The sequence below is a fragment of the Typopeltis vanoorti genome, chromosome 19 (genome assembly GCF_054136105.1).
Source record: "Typopeltis vanoorti isolate ZY-2024b chromosome 19, IOZ_Tvanoo_1.0, whole genome shotgun sequence".
In the NCBI taxonomy this organism is placed as follows: Eukaryota; Metazoa; Arthropoda; class Arachnida; order Uropygi; family Thelyphonidae; genus Typopeltis; species Typopeltis vanoorti.
The window spans coordinates 39,190,476-39,205,500 of NC_143567.1; the positions used below are offsets into that span (position 1 = coordinate 39,190,476).

Here is a 15,025-nt window from a genome sequence, read left to right on the forward strand (position 1 = left end):
TAACATCACGGTCTTTTTGGCAAGGAAATTTGTAAATAACATTGTGGTGTTCTAATATTTCTTTGAGTGTGTGATGTTTTGTAGGTTTTAGAAGTGATGTCAATTTTTGGTTTGTGGTGAACACCAGTTTATACTCAGTGTGTTTGAAAATATATTTGTAGGCTGTATGTGTTCTGGATGTATGGCAGTTTGATTTTTTTTTTGTTGGGAAGTTTGTTTTGTTGGCGTAATTTATAAGTTGTGTTGGGTAATTCCGATTTTGAAACATTTCTGTTAACTTCTTTATTTCTGTGTGTACGGTTTGTTGAAAACTTGTAAGCATTTACGAATTGTATTAAGTTGACTGAGTTTTTAATCAAATAAGGAGGTATGAGTTAAAATGGAGGTAGTTTCTGATATGTGTGGGTTTGTGGAATATTTTCATAGCTATTTTGTTGTTTGTTCTGACTAATGTCAAGTTTAGGAAATTGATGGATTTGTCTTGCTTTGTTTCTATGGTGAATTTTAGTCTGTTGCTGTAATCGTTAAGGGACGCCTGTAAGGTGGTGATGCGTGTTGGTTCTCCAATGCATAGAATATTGTCCACATATCGGCCATAAAAGATGATGCTGGGAGGGGGGGGGGGTAGGGAGGGAATTGAGTAGGAGTGATTCTGTGTGTGCTGGGAACAATTCAACTAAATGTCCACTGATGTTGTCCCATAGGGAGTCCAAAAATTTGGATGTACATGTTGTTAAAAGCTGAAAAAGTTTGCCGAGATTACTAGTTTGATTAGGTTTATTATATCACAAGGTGTTAATTTTGTTCGTGAATGTAGTGTGTGGTCTTCTGTGAGTAGTGTGTGTGTGTGTATGATGTCTAGTGTTCTGGGGACGTCCACATTGGTGTATAACGAAGTTGTGTCCAGTGAAGTGAGTACGTCTTCGTGGGATAAAGTTAGGTTTTCTATTTTTTGGAAAAGATTGTCTTTGTTTGTTATCATTGATTTTATGTTGTTAGTAACAGTTTGAGTAGTTTCGCTATGAATTTCGATAAGGGTGATGTGGTGGTGTTTTTGTAAGAGACTATTGGCTGTATTCAGTAACCAACTTTGTGGGTTTTGATTTGGCCGAACATACAAGGGGTACGTATGGTGCAGGGTGTTGTGTTCTTCACTGTGATTTTGTCTATCTTGTTCTGATTTTTTAGAGTGTGTAGGTCAGGGTCATTTTGGATTTTTTAGTACATGTGTTGGTCGTTTAAAATAGTTATTTTGTTGTGGTAATCTGCTTGGTTTATGATGACTTCTGTATCACCTTTGTTTGCTTTTGTGATCATTATATTTGGGTTCTTTTTTAATGATATTAGGCTTTGTGTAGGTTGGGAGTAATGTTGGGTTTTACTATTATTTTACTGTTAATGATGTTTATTTTCTGGAATATTATTTCTTTGTTTGGACCAGTCTCTAGTTTTGCTTGGATTTCAATAATAATGTCTTTGTTTTGTACGTATTTTGGTAATATTGCGAAGTTTAACCCCTTGTTCAGGATGGTGATTTCATCAGGGGTGAGGTTGTAATGTGATAGATTTATAATGGAACTGTTTTGTGTGGGCTGTGAGGTGGTAATATCCAAAGGGTTAGAAGCTGTGCATTTGTTGTATTGGGAGACCATTAGGGCATTCCATTTTTTTGCTTGTCGAGCTTCTATTAATTGTGTGTAGTCGTTGATGTGTTACTGGGTACCTTTCTGAAAAAAGTGCCCATTCATTTGGGGTCAGTAGAGTTTTCAATCTGTGTTTTGTTTGGTGAATGTATGAACATGCTTGTTTTTTCTTTTTAAATCTTTCATTTAGAGCCTGTTTTATGAGAGCCCTGGATGCCCAGTAGCAATTTTTTTTGTTTCCAGGAATTGTGCTGTTGCTGCATACTACTGTGAATTTTGGTATGATGTTGTGCTTGAGGCAATTTTGAGGGCATAGTAAAAAAGGGACACTCCTAAACGAAGGTAGGTTATATTAGCCATTAAAATAATAGTTTATTTTTAGAGGAGCGACATGGGAATTTTTCCAGAAATAATACCTATTAATATACTGTATGAAGGTTAGAGAACATGGGATGGCAATACTTGTCTGCCTTTCTTCACCAGGGTACCATCATTTATAATTAGTGATAGTGTTTGATCAGTTTTCTCTGACTGGCTACCAGTGGAGATTGAACTGCTCTGTCTCTAGAGGATAAAACGGCCTCATCTACTCCCTATAGGGAATAATAATATTAATAATAATTGAAGGATGCAGGGGAAAAACGACTTCAGTCCACGATATTGACTTCCGAAAAAAAGGTAATTAAATTTTCCTTGTTGTCAAAATGCAAGTAAACATAGCATAACAAAATAAAAAAATAATAGATATGGTACATTCATGTATATTAAGCACTATTTAATTTTAAGTACTATTTAAATTAATTTAAATAGTACTTAAAAATTAAAAAAACAAATGCAAATAATGACCTGAAGGCCAAATTGGACTGAAGTTGTTTTTCCCCTGTACCCTTCAATTATTATTACACAGATATCTCCATGGAGTCAAGAGACTCATTACAGGAAACCCATGCTGTCCATTAACACAATATCTATTATGCATCTCCTTAAACTGATTCACTGGCGTGGCAATTACAACCACCTCTGCCAACCCATTCCGCTCATTCACCACTCTTCAAGTAAAGAACCTAGTCTATACATCCTTACTAACACACTCTTAGACAACTTCCAAGTGTGACCTCTTGTTTTCCCCTACTTCCTATGTATTAAAAAATTTCTTTTGTACTCTCAACATGCTCTCATATAATTACTTATAGGTATACATAAATTAGAACGAACAAAATGAATGGTGGCCAATAATAGCAGAAATTATTGCTTAAGAGTCCTAAAGTAAGGGTTTGCTGGAAAACATGAATTTGGATGTCACATATTCAGCCCACTTAAGTTCAAGTTTTCCAGCACGTCCTTACTTTAGGACTCTAAGTAATAATTTTAGCTCTTCTTGGACACCATCCATACTATTTCATTTTAATTTATGTGTACTTATATGAGTAATTATGTGAGAGCATGTTGCTCTCTAGATTAATATATCTCTTAATGATTTTTAACCAAATAGATAATAATAACAACAGAACTCTAGCTTTGATATAGTAAGTGGTTTTTTTGTCCATCAGAGGTCAGGCCAGTAGTTTAACAGTTGACCAAAATGTAACTTTAGCATACCATGTGTAGATTGTAATGTAGCTTGTTTCTCTGTGTATACACACACACACACACTCTCTCCAGATGACGATCTTAATGTGAAGGTTGAAATCTCAAGTGATTATTTTGGTTTTTATTCAACTGAAGTTTTACTATAACACAGTATTTGTTTCTATTTTAACAATGAATGCTGATCACCATAACCCTGAAAAAAAGGACTTTCTTTGGGTCTTTTCTGCTGATATTTCTTTAAACACTTGTTCATAGTTTTAATTTATATTATTGATTTAGATAAGGTATTAAATATTACTATTTTCAATAATACATTATGAGTAAGTTTGGAATGGTTTTCATTTGTTTTTTGGTGACAAATATATACACATTGAATTTTCTTATGTCACTGAATTTGTGGTTAAAATTTGGAACTCTTTAACTGAATAAGCAGATAGAACCTTCTGGATTTTTTTTTTTTTTTTTGGTTATTATTATTTCTCTCTCACACTCATGCAAGTGCAATTATAAAACATTTACCATTTATTGTACATTATATACAGTAGGTACACATTTTGGCATTTGAAACAACTTATAATTACAGAATGTTTTAGCAATAAATTCTTAAACCATCCATTTGGCTGTGATGGAAAATACTATACACCAGTGTTTTTCAACCTGTGGTCCGTGATGATGGGACAGGTGGTCCGCAGGCAGACTTAAATTAATTAAATAAATATATATTTTTTAATTATCCAAACAAATTGAAATTGAATAAGTAAAAATTATTGAAATCAAATGCAGACTTAAAATAAAACAACAAATAGCATCAGAATGTTCAAAGGCGGAAGCAATAAACTATACTGTTGTTCACTTAACCCCTCTTTTATTACTCGTTCTTGCACTACAATGATTTGTAGTGGCAGAATGACGAATAATAAGAAGGGGGAGGTGAAAAACAATATAGTTTTATTGCTTCCACCTCTCCTTGCTGTTTTGTCAGATTTCAAGTGAACATGGGATTGTCCACATTTCAACCAATGGCTTGTTGTTTATTGATTTTTATTATTGAAGGTTTCCCTCCTTCAACCAAGACTCAGTATATCTTGAAAAGTGCTAAGTGATACTTGGACAAAGTGTGTATTGAGTTAATCCCAGTATTATATATTTTTCGGAAATGTTTTTTAATAATGGAAAAGGCTTAGAATTAGGACTTTGAAAAGAAGGGCAAATGAAACAGGTGATGCTAACCCTAATTGTGATACAAGTGTTGTAACAGTGAGTAAATCTGATACTATTAAAGAAGAAGAAACAAGCAGTTCAAAGAAAAAATACAGTAGAAAATATAAGTTCATATTTGGAATTCGGGTTTACTTGGTGTGGAGATGAAAGTGAACAGAAACCTCAATGTGTTTTGTGTTATGAAGTTTTGTCGAACACTTCATAACAAGTTTATAAAACCTGTGAAACTCTGACGACATTTAGAAACTAAACATTGTAATGTGAAAAATAAGCTAGCTGAATTTTGTCAGCGATGCTTAGACACTACATTAAATCATGGGAAAGATATAGTTTTGGTCATGGGTTCTATTAATAGCAAGGCACTGGAAGCATCTTAATCTCTTAAGTTTGCGCATAGCGAAAACAAGGAAACTTCATTCTATCGGGGAAAATTTGCTACTTCCAGCTATAAAAGATGTGGTAAAAACAATGTTTGGCAACAAGTTACTAAATGATGTTGATTTGATTCCTCTTTCAAATGACACTGTTGGTCTCAGAATTAATAATATGGCCGGTGACGTAGAATCTCAGTTAATTGAAATAGTTAAGAAGAGCCCTTATTATGCGTTACAAATAGAAGAGACTACTGATGTTACAAGTAATGTTCAGCTAATATGCAACGCAAGATATGCACATGATAACAACATTTGTGATGATATTCTGTTTTGTAGAACTTTACCATCACGAACAACTGGAGAAGAAATATTTCACACTCTCAATAATTACATAATATACAAAGGGATCCATTGGGAAAAATGCATAGGCTTCTGTTCGGATGGAGCTTGTGCCCTTACAGGTAGGCATAGTGGGGTTGTTTCTATGGTCGAGGAAGTAGCTCCAGATATGAATTGGGTGCATTGTTTCATACATAGGGAAGCGTTAGCTTCCAAAGGAATCCCACCAGAATTTAAAACTGTGCTTAACGCTGTAAAGCTAGTTAATTTTATTAAAGCTCGACCGTTAAATAACAGGTTATTTTCAGTACTCTGCGATGAAATGGGCAGTGAATATATACAACTTTTGCTTCATTCTGAAATTCGCTGGCTTTCCAGGGACAAAGTACTAACAAGGTTATTTCAATTAAGGCACGAAGTTTTATTATTTGTAAATTGGTGTCGAGGCTAGCTGGTGAACGGACTTGCTATCGGAGAGCTCCTGAGAGATTTGTGATTTTTGTTGATTTATTGATGTTTTGGATTCAATTTAATGGACTTAAGTGTGTAATTTTGGTATATTATTGGAGCTTTATTAGCGTGGTTAGTGTACTAAAGTGTTTTATAACATAATCTATGTTGGGAAGTCGCCGCTAGATGAATTCGTAATGTGTAGTGTTCATGCAAGCTCCAGATAAGATAAGTATCATTTTCAATTATTGATACAAATTACTTAATATTGTGTAGTTTTGTTTTGTTTGCCTTGCGTATTTTAGTGCTTCTGTTTTTGGTGTGTTATAACGTATAATTTGACAAAACACGTTACAGATAAGTATGGCACCTGTGCGAAGGAAAATGGCGGCCAGTAATGATGGTTCGCCATCCTTATCAAAGAACGGTAGTATAAAAGAAATGAGTCAGTGTACTAGCTGTGAAATGTACGCTTTGCGGAGTGTGGTTAGATGATAATAAAGGATTGAATGTGTGTAGAAAATGTAGGGAGAATGAGGAATTGAAGTGTATTTCGGATCGTGAGTGTGATATTTTTGTCAACCTTCAGAATGAAGGAAATAGGGATATGACAAGAAACGGCAAGGTTGTACATGAAAATTGTGAGAGTGTGAATGTAGAAAGTGTGAATGATAGTATAAATGGTTTCTCAGAGAATAAAAAAGATGAGATAGATGCATTGAGTGAGATCGCATTGTTGAATAGTGCGATAGAAAGAGCAAAACAGCAGCTAGAGTGCATGAACAAAAGTAGACTGAATGAACCAACCAATAATAAAAGGTATGACAGGAAAAATAGACGTATGAATGTGAACATGAACAAAATGAAGGATAGAGTGCTGTATGGAGACTTGTTAGTACGAGGTGTGTTAGTAGAGGATTTGACAAAATCGTACCAACCTGGTGCGACCATAAAGGACGTCACTGAGTCTATTAGAGAGCAAAAGGAAAGGGTGAAAGAAATGATTGTTGTGGCAGGTACGAATGATTTGAAAGGAGATAAAATAGAAATGATAGAAGACCTGAATGAATTGTTTGAGGTAGCAAAAGAAAAGAGTGAGAGAGTTAGAATGATTAGTCTTTTGCCACGGTATGACAGTGAAATGTTTAAAAGGAGGGCCATAATTGCAAATGACTTTATGCGTGGGTTATGTATGACGAGTGGTGTGGAATTTGTGGATGTGTGGAGTGAGTTCGATGGGCGAAAGGATCTATATAAGATTGATGGCTTGCATTTGAATGGATTCGGTGTAAGGAGACTTAAAAACGTGTTGTTGAGTGAAGTGGATGTGCAAATTCAGGGAAACTAGATTTGTTAAGGGGGGGAGTAGATATACAGTCCTTATGGAGGCAGTTGAATGTAAAAATGAATATAATATGCCAGAGCAAATAAGGACAACAAATCTGAGTGGGATAGTTAATATAAGGCATCTAGGTAGGGTTGAGGCTAATGGGGGTCTTAAATTCATGTACACTAATACTAGGAGTATTAGGAACAAGAAGGAAGAGTTTTGGGCCATGGTTGGCACTTCCAGACCACAGGTTATAGGTATTAGTGAAACATGGCTGACTGTAGATGATATAACTAGTGAGATTGAATGTGATGGGTATAGTGTGTTCAGGAATGACAGAGAGAATAAAATGGGGGGGAGGAGTATTGTTGATGATAGCTGATGAGCTCCAGCCAAGGAGAATAGAAGTTGAATTGCAGGATAGAGAAAAGAGCACATTTGAGGCCATTTGGTGTGAGATTGAGGCTAGCAGAACTAAATATATAATTGGGTGCTGCTATAGACCAGGTGATGGAAAAGATGGTGGTGACAGTATGCACAAGCAAATAGAAGAAATGGGTGGAAGGAGGGTGATTATTATGGGAGATTTTAACTATGGTCGCATTAATTGGAGTGAGGAGAGGACACACGGAAGGAAGGAACTGGATTTTATGCGGTTATTAAGGGATAACTATCTGCGACAGCATGTAATGAAAAATACTAGGGGTCAGAGAGTGCTTGACCTAGTAATTACATCTGAGGATTTGGCTGTAACAAATATGACCACATTGCCACCAATCGGTGAGAGTGATCATAGGGTCTTAACTTGGGAGGTGGCTAAAGGTGTAGAATTTTCAATTAAGACAGGGTACATGTGGAATTATCGGGCTGGAAAGTATGACAAGCTTAGGAGTTTGATTGGTTCAGTGCCATGGCATGTACAACTGCAAGGACTAGAAGTTGATAGTGCATGGGAGGTAGTTAAGAAGTGCTTGCATGAAGCAATGGCGGACTGTATCCCTATTGTCCGAATAATAAATCAAGTAGGGGTTAAATGGATGAATAACACCATTAAGCTTGAGCTGCAAAAAAAGAAACAACTATGGAGGGAATTTAAGGAGAAGGGTGACCGGCAGGCACATGAACGGTATAAAGCGCAGGCCAGAAGGGTGACGAGTGTGGTAAGAAAAGCAAAAAAGGATTATGAAAGAACATTGGCCATGCAGGCTAAAGAGAATCCTAAACAGTTTTTGAGATATGTAGCAAGTAAAAGGAAAAATGTACATGGCAGATTAATTTTAAAGAATGTCGATGGTAGGGAGGTAACTGAATCAGTTGAGATAGTTGAGTTACTGAGTGAGCACTTTGCAAGAGTATATCATCCAGGTGGTGACATTGCAGAAACGAATAAACCAGTAGATTATACGGAAATTGTGGTTAATGAAGTGGAGGTGAGTAGTCTATTGCATAACCTCAATGTCAATACATCTGTGGGATTGGATGGTATACCAGCTCGTGTTGTACGAGAAGCAGCTAAAGAATTGTCAGTACCCTTGACCATTTTGCTTAATTTGAGTCTCGGGTCTGGGTTAGTCCCGAGCGGGTGGAAAGAGGGGAAAATAGTTCCACTGCATAAAGGTGGTTCCAAGACTGCTGTTGTAAATTACCGACCGATTAGCATATCAGGAATCATTGTCATGGTCTTAGAGAAATTAGTCAAGAAAAGAATACAGGATTGGATAGATGAAAATGGGATATTGTATGGGGGACAACATGCTTTTGTGAAGGGTAGATCATGCCTCAGTAACTTGCTCACGTTTTATAACACAGTGACGGCTGAACTGGATAGGGGTAATGGGTTTACAGTGATACTACTGGACCTTGCCAAGGCCTTTGATAAGATACCACATGGAACCCTAATCAGTAAACTGGAGCAGATGGGTATAGATATAGGGTTGGTGAGATGGATAGGAGGGTGGTTGAAAGAGAGATATCAAAGAGTGGTTTATTCAGGAGTGGAGTCTAAAAGACGTCTTGTGACTAGTGGAGTGCCACAGGGCTCTGTTCTTGGACCACTGCTTTTCAATTTGTTCATCAATGATATTGGAAAGGATCTGATAGGAAGTGTTCACTTGTTTGCTGATGATGCAAAGTTGGGTAGAGCAATTGTGAGTGCACAGGATGTCAAAATTTTACAGGATGATTTGGATAGTTTGGAGGACTGGGCTAGGAAAAATAGATGTCAATTTAATGTGGCAAAGTGTAAGGTTATGCACTTTGGGGTGAAAAGAATAGCAGCAGTATATCGCATTGGTGGAACCATACTCCAGGGATTTGGGAGTGTTGGTGGATAGGGAGTTGAAGTTTAGGGGGTACATTGCAAAAGTAACTAAAACAGCTCACCAAATCACTTGGCTTCTGAAAAATACTTTAACATGCAGAGACGAACAAGTTGTTGTTCCTCTGTATCGAGCCTTGATAAGACCCCATCTGGACTTCTGTGCCCAGTTATGGGCACCAGGGTTTCTTCGTGATGGGGAGGAAGTGGAGAGGGTCCAGAGACGAGTGACCAAGATGATAGCAGGTCTGTGGAATGAACCTTATGAGAATAGGTTGAAGATTTGTGGGTTGCAGAAATTGGACGATAGGTGAAGGAGGGGTGATATGATTGAGACATTCAAATTACTGAAGGGTTTTTATAAGATTGATCCAGAAGATATTTTTGAAAATATGACTGGTGGTGGGAGGACTAGGGGCCATGCATGGAAGTTGGGCAAGAGCGTGGTTGACAAAGGTGTAAGAGCTAGGTTCTTTACTTGGAGAGTGGTAAATGAGTGGAATAAGCTTCCAGAGTCTGTTGTGGGTGCTACGACCGTGAATGAGTTCAAGGCAAGGTATGATAGATACTGTGTGAATGTTGAATAGTTGTTCTTGACATGATGTTAGGGCCTCCCTCAATGAGTCTGTCGACTCCTTGGAGTTTCCCGGAACAATAATAATAATAAAAATGAACGTAATTCCGATTTTGCATCACTCCTTGTTGATGAAGCATGGTTATCAACACTATCTTATCTTTCAGACGTCTTTTTGAAATTAAATGAACTAAATCTCTCTCTTCAGGGAAATTCTTTAACTGTTCGGGATGCCTATGACAAAATGAAGGCATTGAAGAAAAAATTGGTTTTTATGGATTAGGTATGTAAAAGACCTACCTAAGGTATGTCTTTTACATACCTAATCCATAACACCAATTGACATAAATCCAAAATTGACCAAATTGACCCAAACATAAAACCAATTGACCAAAATCCAAAATTGACATACCTAAGGTATGTCAATTTTGGATCTCACCTTCAGTGAGAAGTGAATTTCCTGAATCATTAAAAATCATCATGCAGTTTTCTACAACATATCTTTGTGAGAAAGGATTTTCATCGCTCCTTCAAATAAAACAAAATACAGAAATCATCTTAGTGTGTGTGTGTGTGCCGATCTTTGACTGAAGTTGACCAATATTGAACCAGATATCCAGCAACTCTGCAAGGGCTGAGAAGCTCATCCATCTCATTAAAAGTAAGTAGTAACATAATTATATCATATTATTTATTTGTTTAATAAAAATTAAAACTTTGTTCAATGATGATATACTTTTAATCGTTTGCTTCCAATTTAATTATGTTTCCATATGTATTCCAAACATGCTTTTAGATTGATTATGTAATAAATGGCACAGTGTTTTTTCCGAAATGTTGGTAATTCCTATAGATTTTTTTAAAAAATCACAAAAAGTCAAAACGTATAAGGAAATAAATTAAAAACACTATGTTTGTTTTTGAAGTAAAACTTTAATTCCAACATTCTAAAATATTGTTTTTCTTGCTTTTCTGTTCGCAAAATCGTCGATGATATTGGCGAAGTCTATTTCATCACTCAGTTGCTGTTTTATAGACAGTATGGCAAGATTTCTTAAACGCCAAAAAAAAGTGCCGCTAGGTCGAATCTCCCCCTAGTAGAAGCTATACCTCTGTAACTTAGTGGTCCTTAGAATTGTTTTAGGCATTTTACTGGTACTTGTGCTTAGAAAGGTTGAGAAACGCTGCCATACGCTATACATCTACTATACACTTTGAATCCATATTTTGGCTAACATATACGTATATATGTCATGGCCAGTGGGGTGGTTAATCTAATTGGTAAAACCCAATAGATATGTTATATTCACTTATACAATTTACATTAAGAAATGTATTAGAAAGTGTATATTCACTTGTAAATTTTTGTTAAGTATTTACCCAAAAGACTTCTGAGTGAATATTTGGGGAAGAAATAAATTTTTTTTTTTTTTAAATATCATTAAGTAACCTTAACCAAAAGTTTCAGTGATCATATTTTATTCAGCAGCAATGTGAAATTAATGGATACATAACATTAATTAATTACACTATGACTACTGCCTCTGGTGAGTAGATAATAAATGCACATTTCAGTAATCCAGCTTAACCTGGCCTATAGGGAAGGGAGAGAACAGGTGAATACTATAGAGAACTGTATAAGTTGAATAGAAATACACTGTATGTAACAAAATCATTAAATGATATATATATATATATATATATATATATATATAAAAATTCCAATAAATTAAAGGAGAAAAAATGTTTTTAGATATCTTGATTTCATTATGATAATAAAATTCAAATGATACATAACAGTAGTTAGTGGCATTTGAATTTCGTTACTGCAGTGATAACTTTAAATTTAAATCTACAGAAATAAGAGTTGTTAGTAAGTGTGTTTATCAATCAGGAATAATGGAAATTTTGTTATTTTATTGTATTTCTTATTTTCTCTTATTTGATTGTGTGAAGTGTGCAGGTTATTAGTGAGATCAGTGCTTATTAAAGAATATAAAGATGTAATCAGACCATTCCTTGACTTGCATTTCTTCTTAGTGCTCTATAGAAAAAGAAAAAAAAAAAAGTGGGCATTGTATAAGCAGAGATCTTAAGAAATAAAAAATAACATGAAAAAATAACTGTGTTAGAAAGATGCAAGATTATGTCAAGATGCAGTTTTGAATTCTCTCTCTCTAATGAAAGAATTATTTTGTTCACAACTGGAATGTGTGAACACTGGTTTCCAGATATAAGCTAAATTTTATCCTTTTTTCCTTTGAAATATCTTTATTCACAGAACTTCTAACAAATTAGTATTAATATATTTTTTGAATTTTTAGTACAGTTTTTTTGTTTAATTTTCTTAATTAAGATTCACAGTGAACAGTTACAGTCAGCTAGTCCAGGAGTGCAGTCAGGAATATGATTTCAAGATTCCAAAACTTGATTTAATACTTAAAAGGACAACCACTTAATTTAAATCAGAAGTTTGTATAAACACATCTTTTGAAATTAAAATAATTTCTTGAATTGAAAGAAGAAGGGAAAAAACTTTAATTATTAGAAATGTCATTGGTATGAATAGATTCTTAGTGCCAAATTTTTGTTATTGAAAAATCTTTATTAGAATGGTGCTATTTTCAATTCTTTATCCACATTTTGTATATAACTCTTAGTCATACAAAAAAAAGCCTACTTTTTATTTTTCCCCCCCTTTCCTGTTATAAGAATAGAAAGGGAGGAAAAAACAATAAATTTTCAGCATTAAGATTTCAGTTACATAATTTGAATTTGATGCTTATTATAATTTTCTTAGTTCATACCTCAGACTATGATAGTTATTAAATTATTAAAGGATTGAATATGCAATCCTTTTATACAGTTCTGTATAAAAACTATTTTCTTAATAATTATAATGCATTTGCAGTTACACTACTCGTAAACAGACTACTTCACCAAAGTAAGAAAGGGATCACACTTAAATGATATCACACTTGGAGATGTGAGAAAGAAAGTAATGTAACATTTTGTATTGGGGGTACATAACTATCATAATAGAATATAAAAGAACAAAGGATTAAATTTTATAGATTATTTACATGCACCTTAATAATTTAAACTTAAAAAATAATCTTCAAAATTTTTAAGTATGAACTGATACTGATTATTGATTTATCTTATGGTTTCAAAATATGATAGTATAACTAATGATATTTCTAGTTTGATTGACCAAGTAGATAGCATATCTGTTCTCACCCAATAGGTTGCGACTTTAGATCCCACTGTGAGCATGGATGTTTATCAATATCATTAGGTGATAGATGATTTTGCTTGCCTGGTGTTAGAACAGGGTTTTCAGCTTATGTAGTCCTTAGAGCCCACTTGGAGTACCAATATAATATATTACGGGTTCACAGCCTGTAATGAGTGGAATTCACTTCAAAAAATGATGTACAATTGACTCTTGAAGAATGCGGGTTTGGACTGTGCAGGTTCACTTGTATGCGGATTTTTTTGAATAAATACATTGGAAAATTGTTTTGGAGATTTGCAACAATTTGGAAAAACTTGCAGACGAACCATGTAGCCTAGAAATATCGAAAACATTAAGAAAAATTAAGTATGTCATGAATGCATAAAATACATGTAGATATTAGTTTATTTTATCGCTTACCACCATAAAATATACACAAATCTATTGTAAAAAGTTAATATTTCAAAACTTGCACACAGAAACACTTGCAGACCTTAAATAGAGCCATTTGCAGTTAAGAGAAATGCAAACTAACGTTAGGGTGCAGTATTAAATCATAACTGCATAAAATCAACTGTTATTAATTAATTAGCATAAAATAAAAATTTTATAACAATTCATTCATTAGTGTTATAGACTAGGCTACTGCGAAGCAATCGTATCAATTGCACTAAGCTACCATAAAGCAATCATACTGCTTCTTTTTTGTTATCAGTACATGATATACCCGTTATACCTGTAAATAAATATGAATAATTTCCTTTTCACGTTGTCTTTTTATTTTTGATATCTAGTGTTAGTAATACATATAACATCTAGTGTTTTGTATCATATAAGACAATATTGATGTAGGTACTGACAGACATATGATTCATCTTGTAAGCAGACAACATAAACTTACAGCATTGATAAATACAGTACATTTCTGTAAATGTATTTTCACTTCCTTATTATTTTCTTAATAACGTTTTCTTTTCTCTAGCTTACTTTATTGTAAGAATACAGTATATAATACATGTAAGATACAAAACGTGTTAATCGGCTGTTTATGCTATCGGTAAGGCTTCAGGCCGACAGTGAGCTATTAGTAGTTAAGTTTTTGGGGAGTCAAAAGTTATATGCAGATTTTCAAACAATGCGGGGGGGGGGGGATCATGTCCCTTACTCTCACATTGTTCAAGGGTCAACTGTGTGTGTGTGTTTAAGATATAAAAACTTACCTAGATATTTTAAAAGCAAAATTTCATGTATTTGCATGAAATGTTTGTGTTTAAAAATTGTGACATGGTTTGGAGGTGGAGGTAACAAAACCCTGAAGAAAGTGTGATATCATTTAAAGATTTTGATAATTGACACACTATGCAGCCACTCAATAAGAACTTAATATCCAGCATATACAAAAAATCATACACAATTTAAAGGATCGGTGCTTTGCATTATGGGATACTAAGGCAATTAATGTGAGGTCATTAGCCTCTATACACAAGTAGCCTAGTCATACCTCGGACTCTCAGGTTCATCAGATGACCAGTTTGTAGTATAGTCCGACCACAGAAGCGAGAGCTGTCATTGGCAGACTGCCAAGAAGAGTCGATTCATGTTGAAGGGGAGAAAGAAATAAGGCGATGTACGAATTGGTCACCAACACGCGAAATCATGTGCTTTATACGTAAAATTTTCCAACTGTTATACAGGCTAAAATAGTTACCACTTTAAAAACTACAATGATTATAAAAGAGAAGTTAATTTTAGACTATTCATATTTGGTCTTTATATACTTAAATAAACATAAAAACTTATTCTGATTGTAAGACCATCAGTTTAATACACATATGTACAAGAACGTCGACTAGTTTCGCTAGCATACTGTCTAGCTTTGTCAAGACCAAAAAGGAAAGAAAATAATAAATGCAAAAAAAACGAAAGAATACAGTAAACTGTTAACAATG

At 34.6% G+C, this 15,025-nt stretch overlaps 1 protein-coding gene across 1 annotated transcript in view; it reads left to right on the forward strand.

Moving 5' to 3' along the window:
• Positions 1–12,315, forward strand: part of LOC150096012 (uncharacterized) — a 70,820-nt gene extending 58,505 nt beyond the window's left edge. The window contains exon 6 of the mRNA XM_090409422.1: positions 12,203–12,315. Coding sequence (XP_090265548.1) covers positions 12,203–12,248 — 46 coding nt within the window. The 3' untranslated portion in view covers positions 12,249–12,315. The remainder of the gene's footprint in view (positions 1–12,202) is intronic.
• The last annotated feature ends 2,710 nt before the right edge of the window (positions 12,316–15,025 follow it).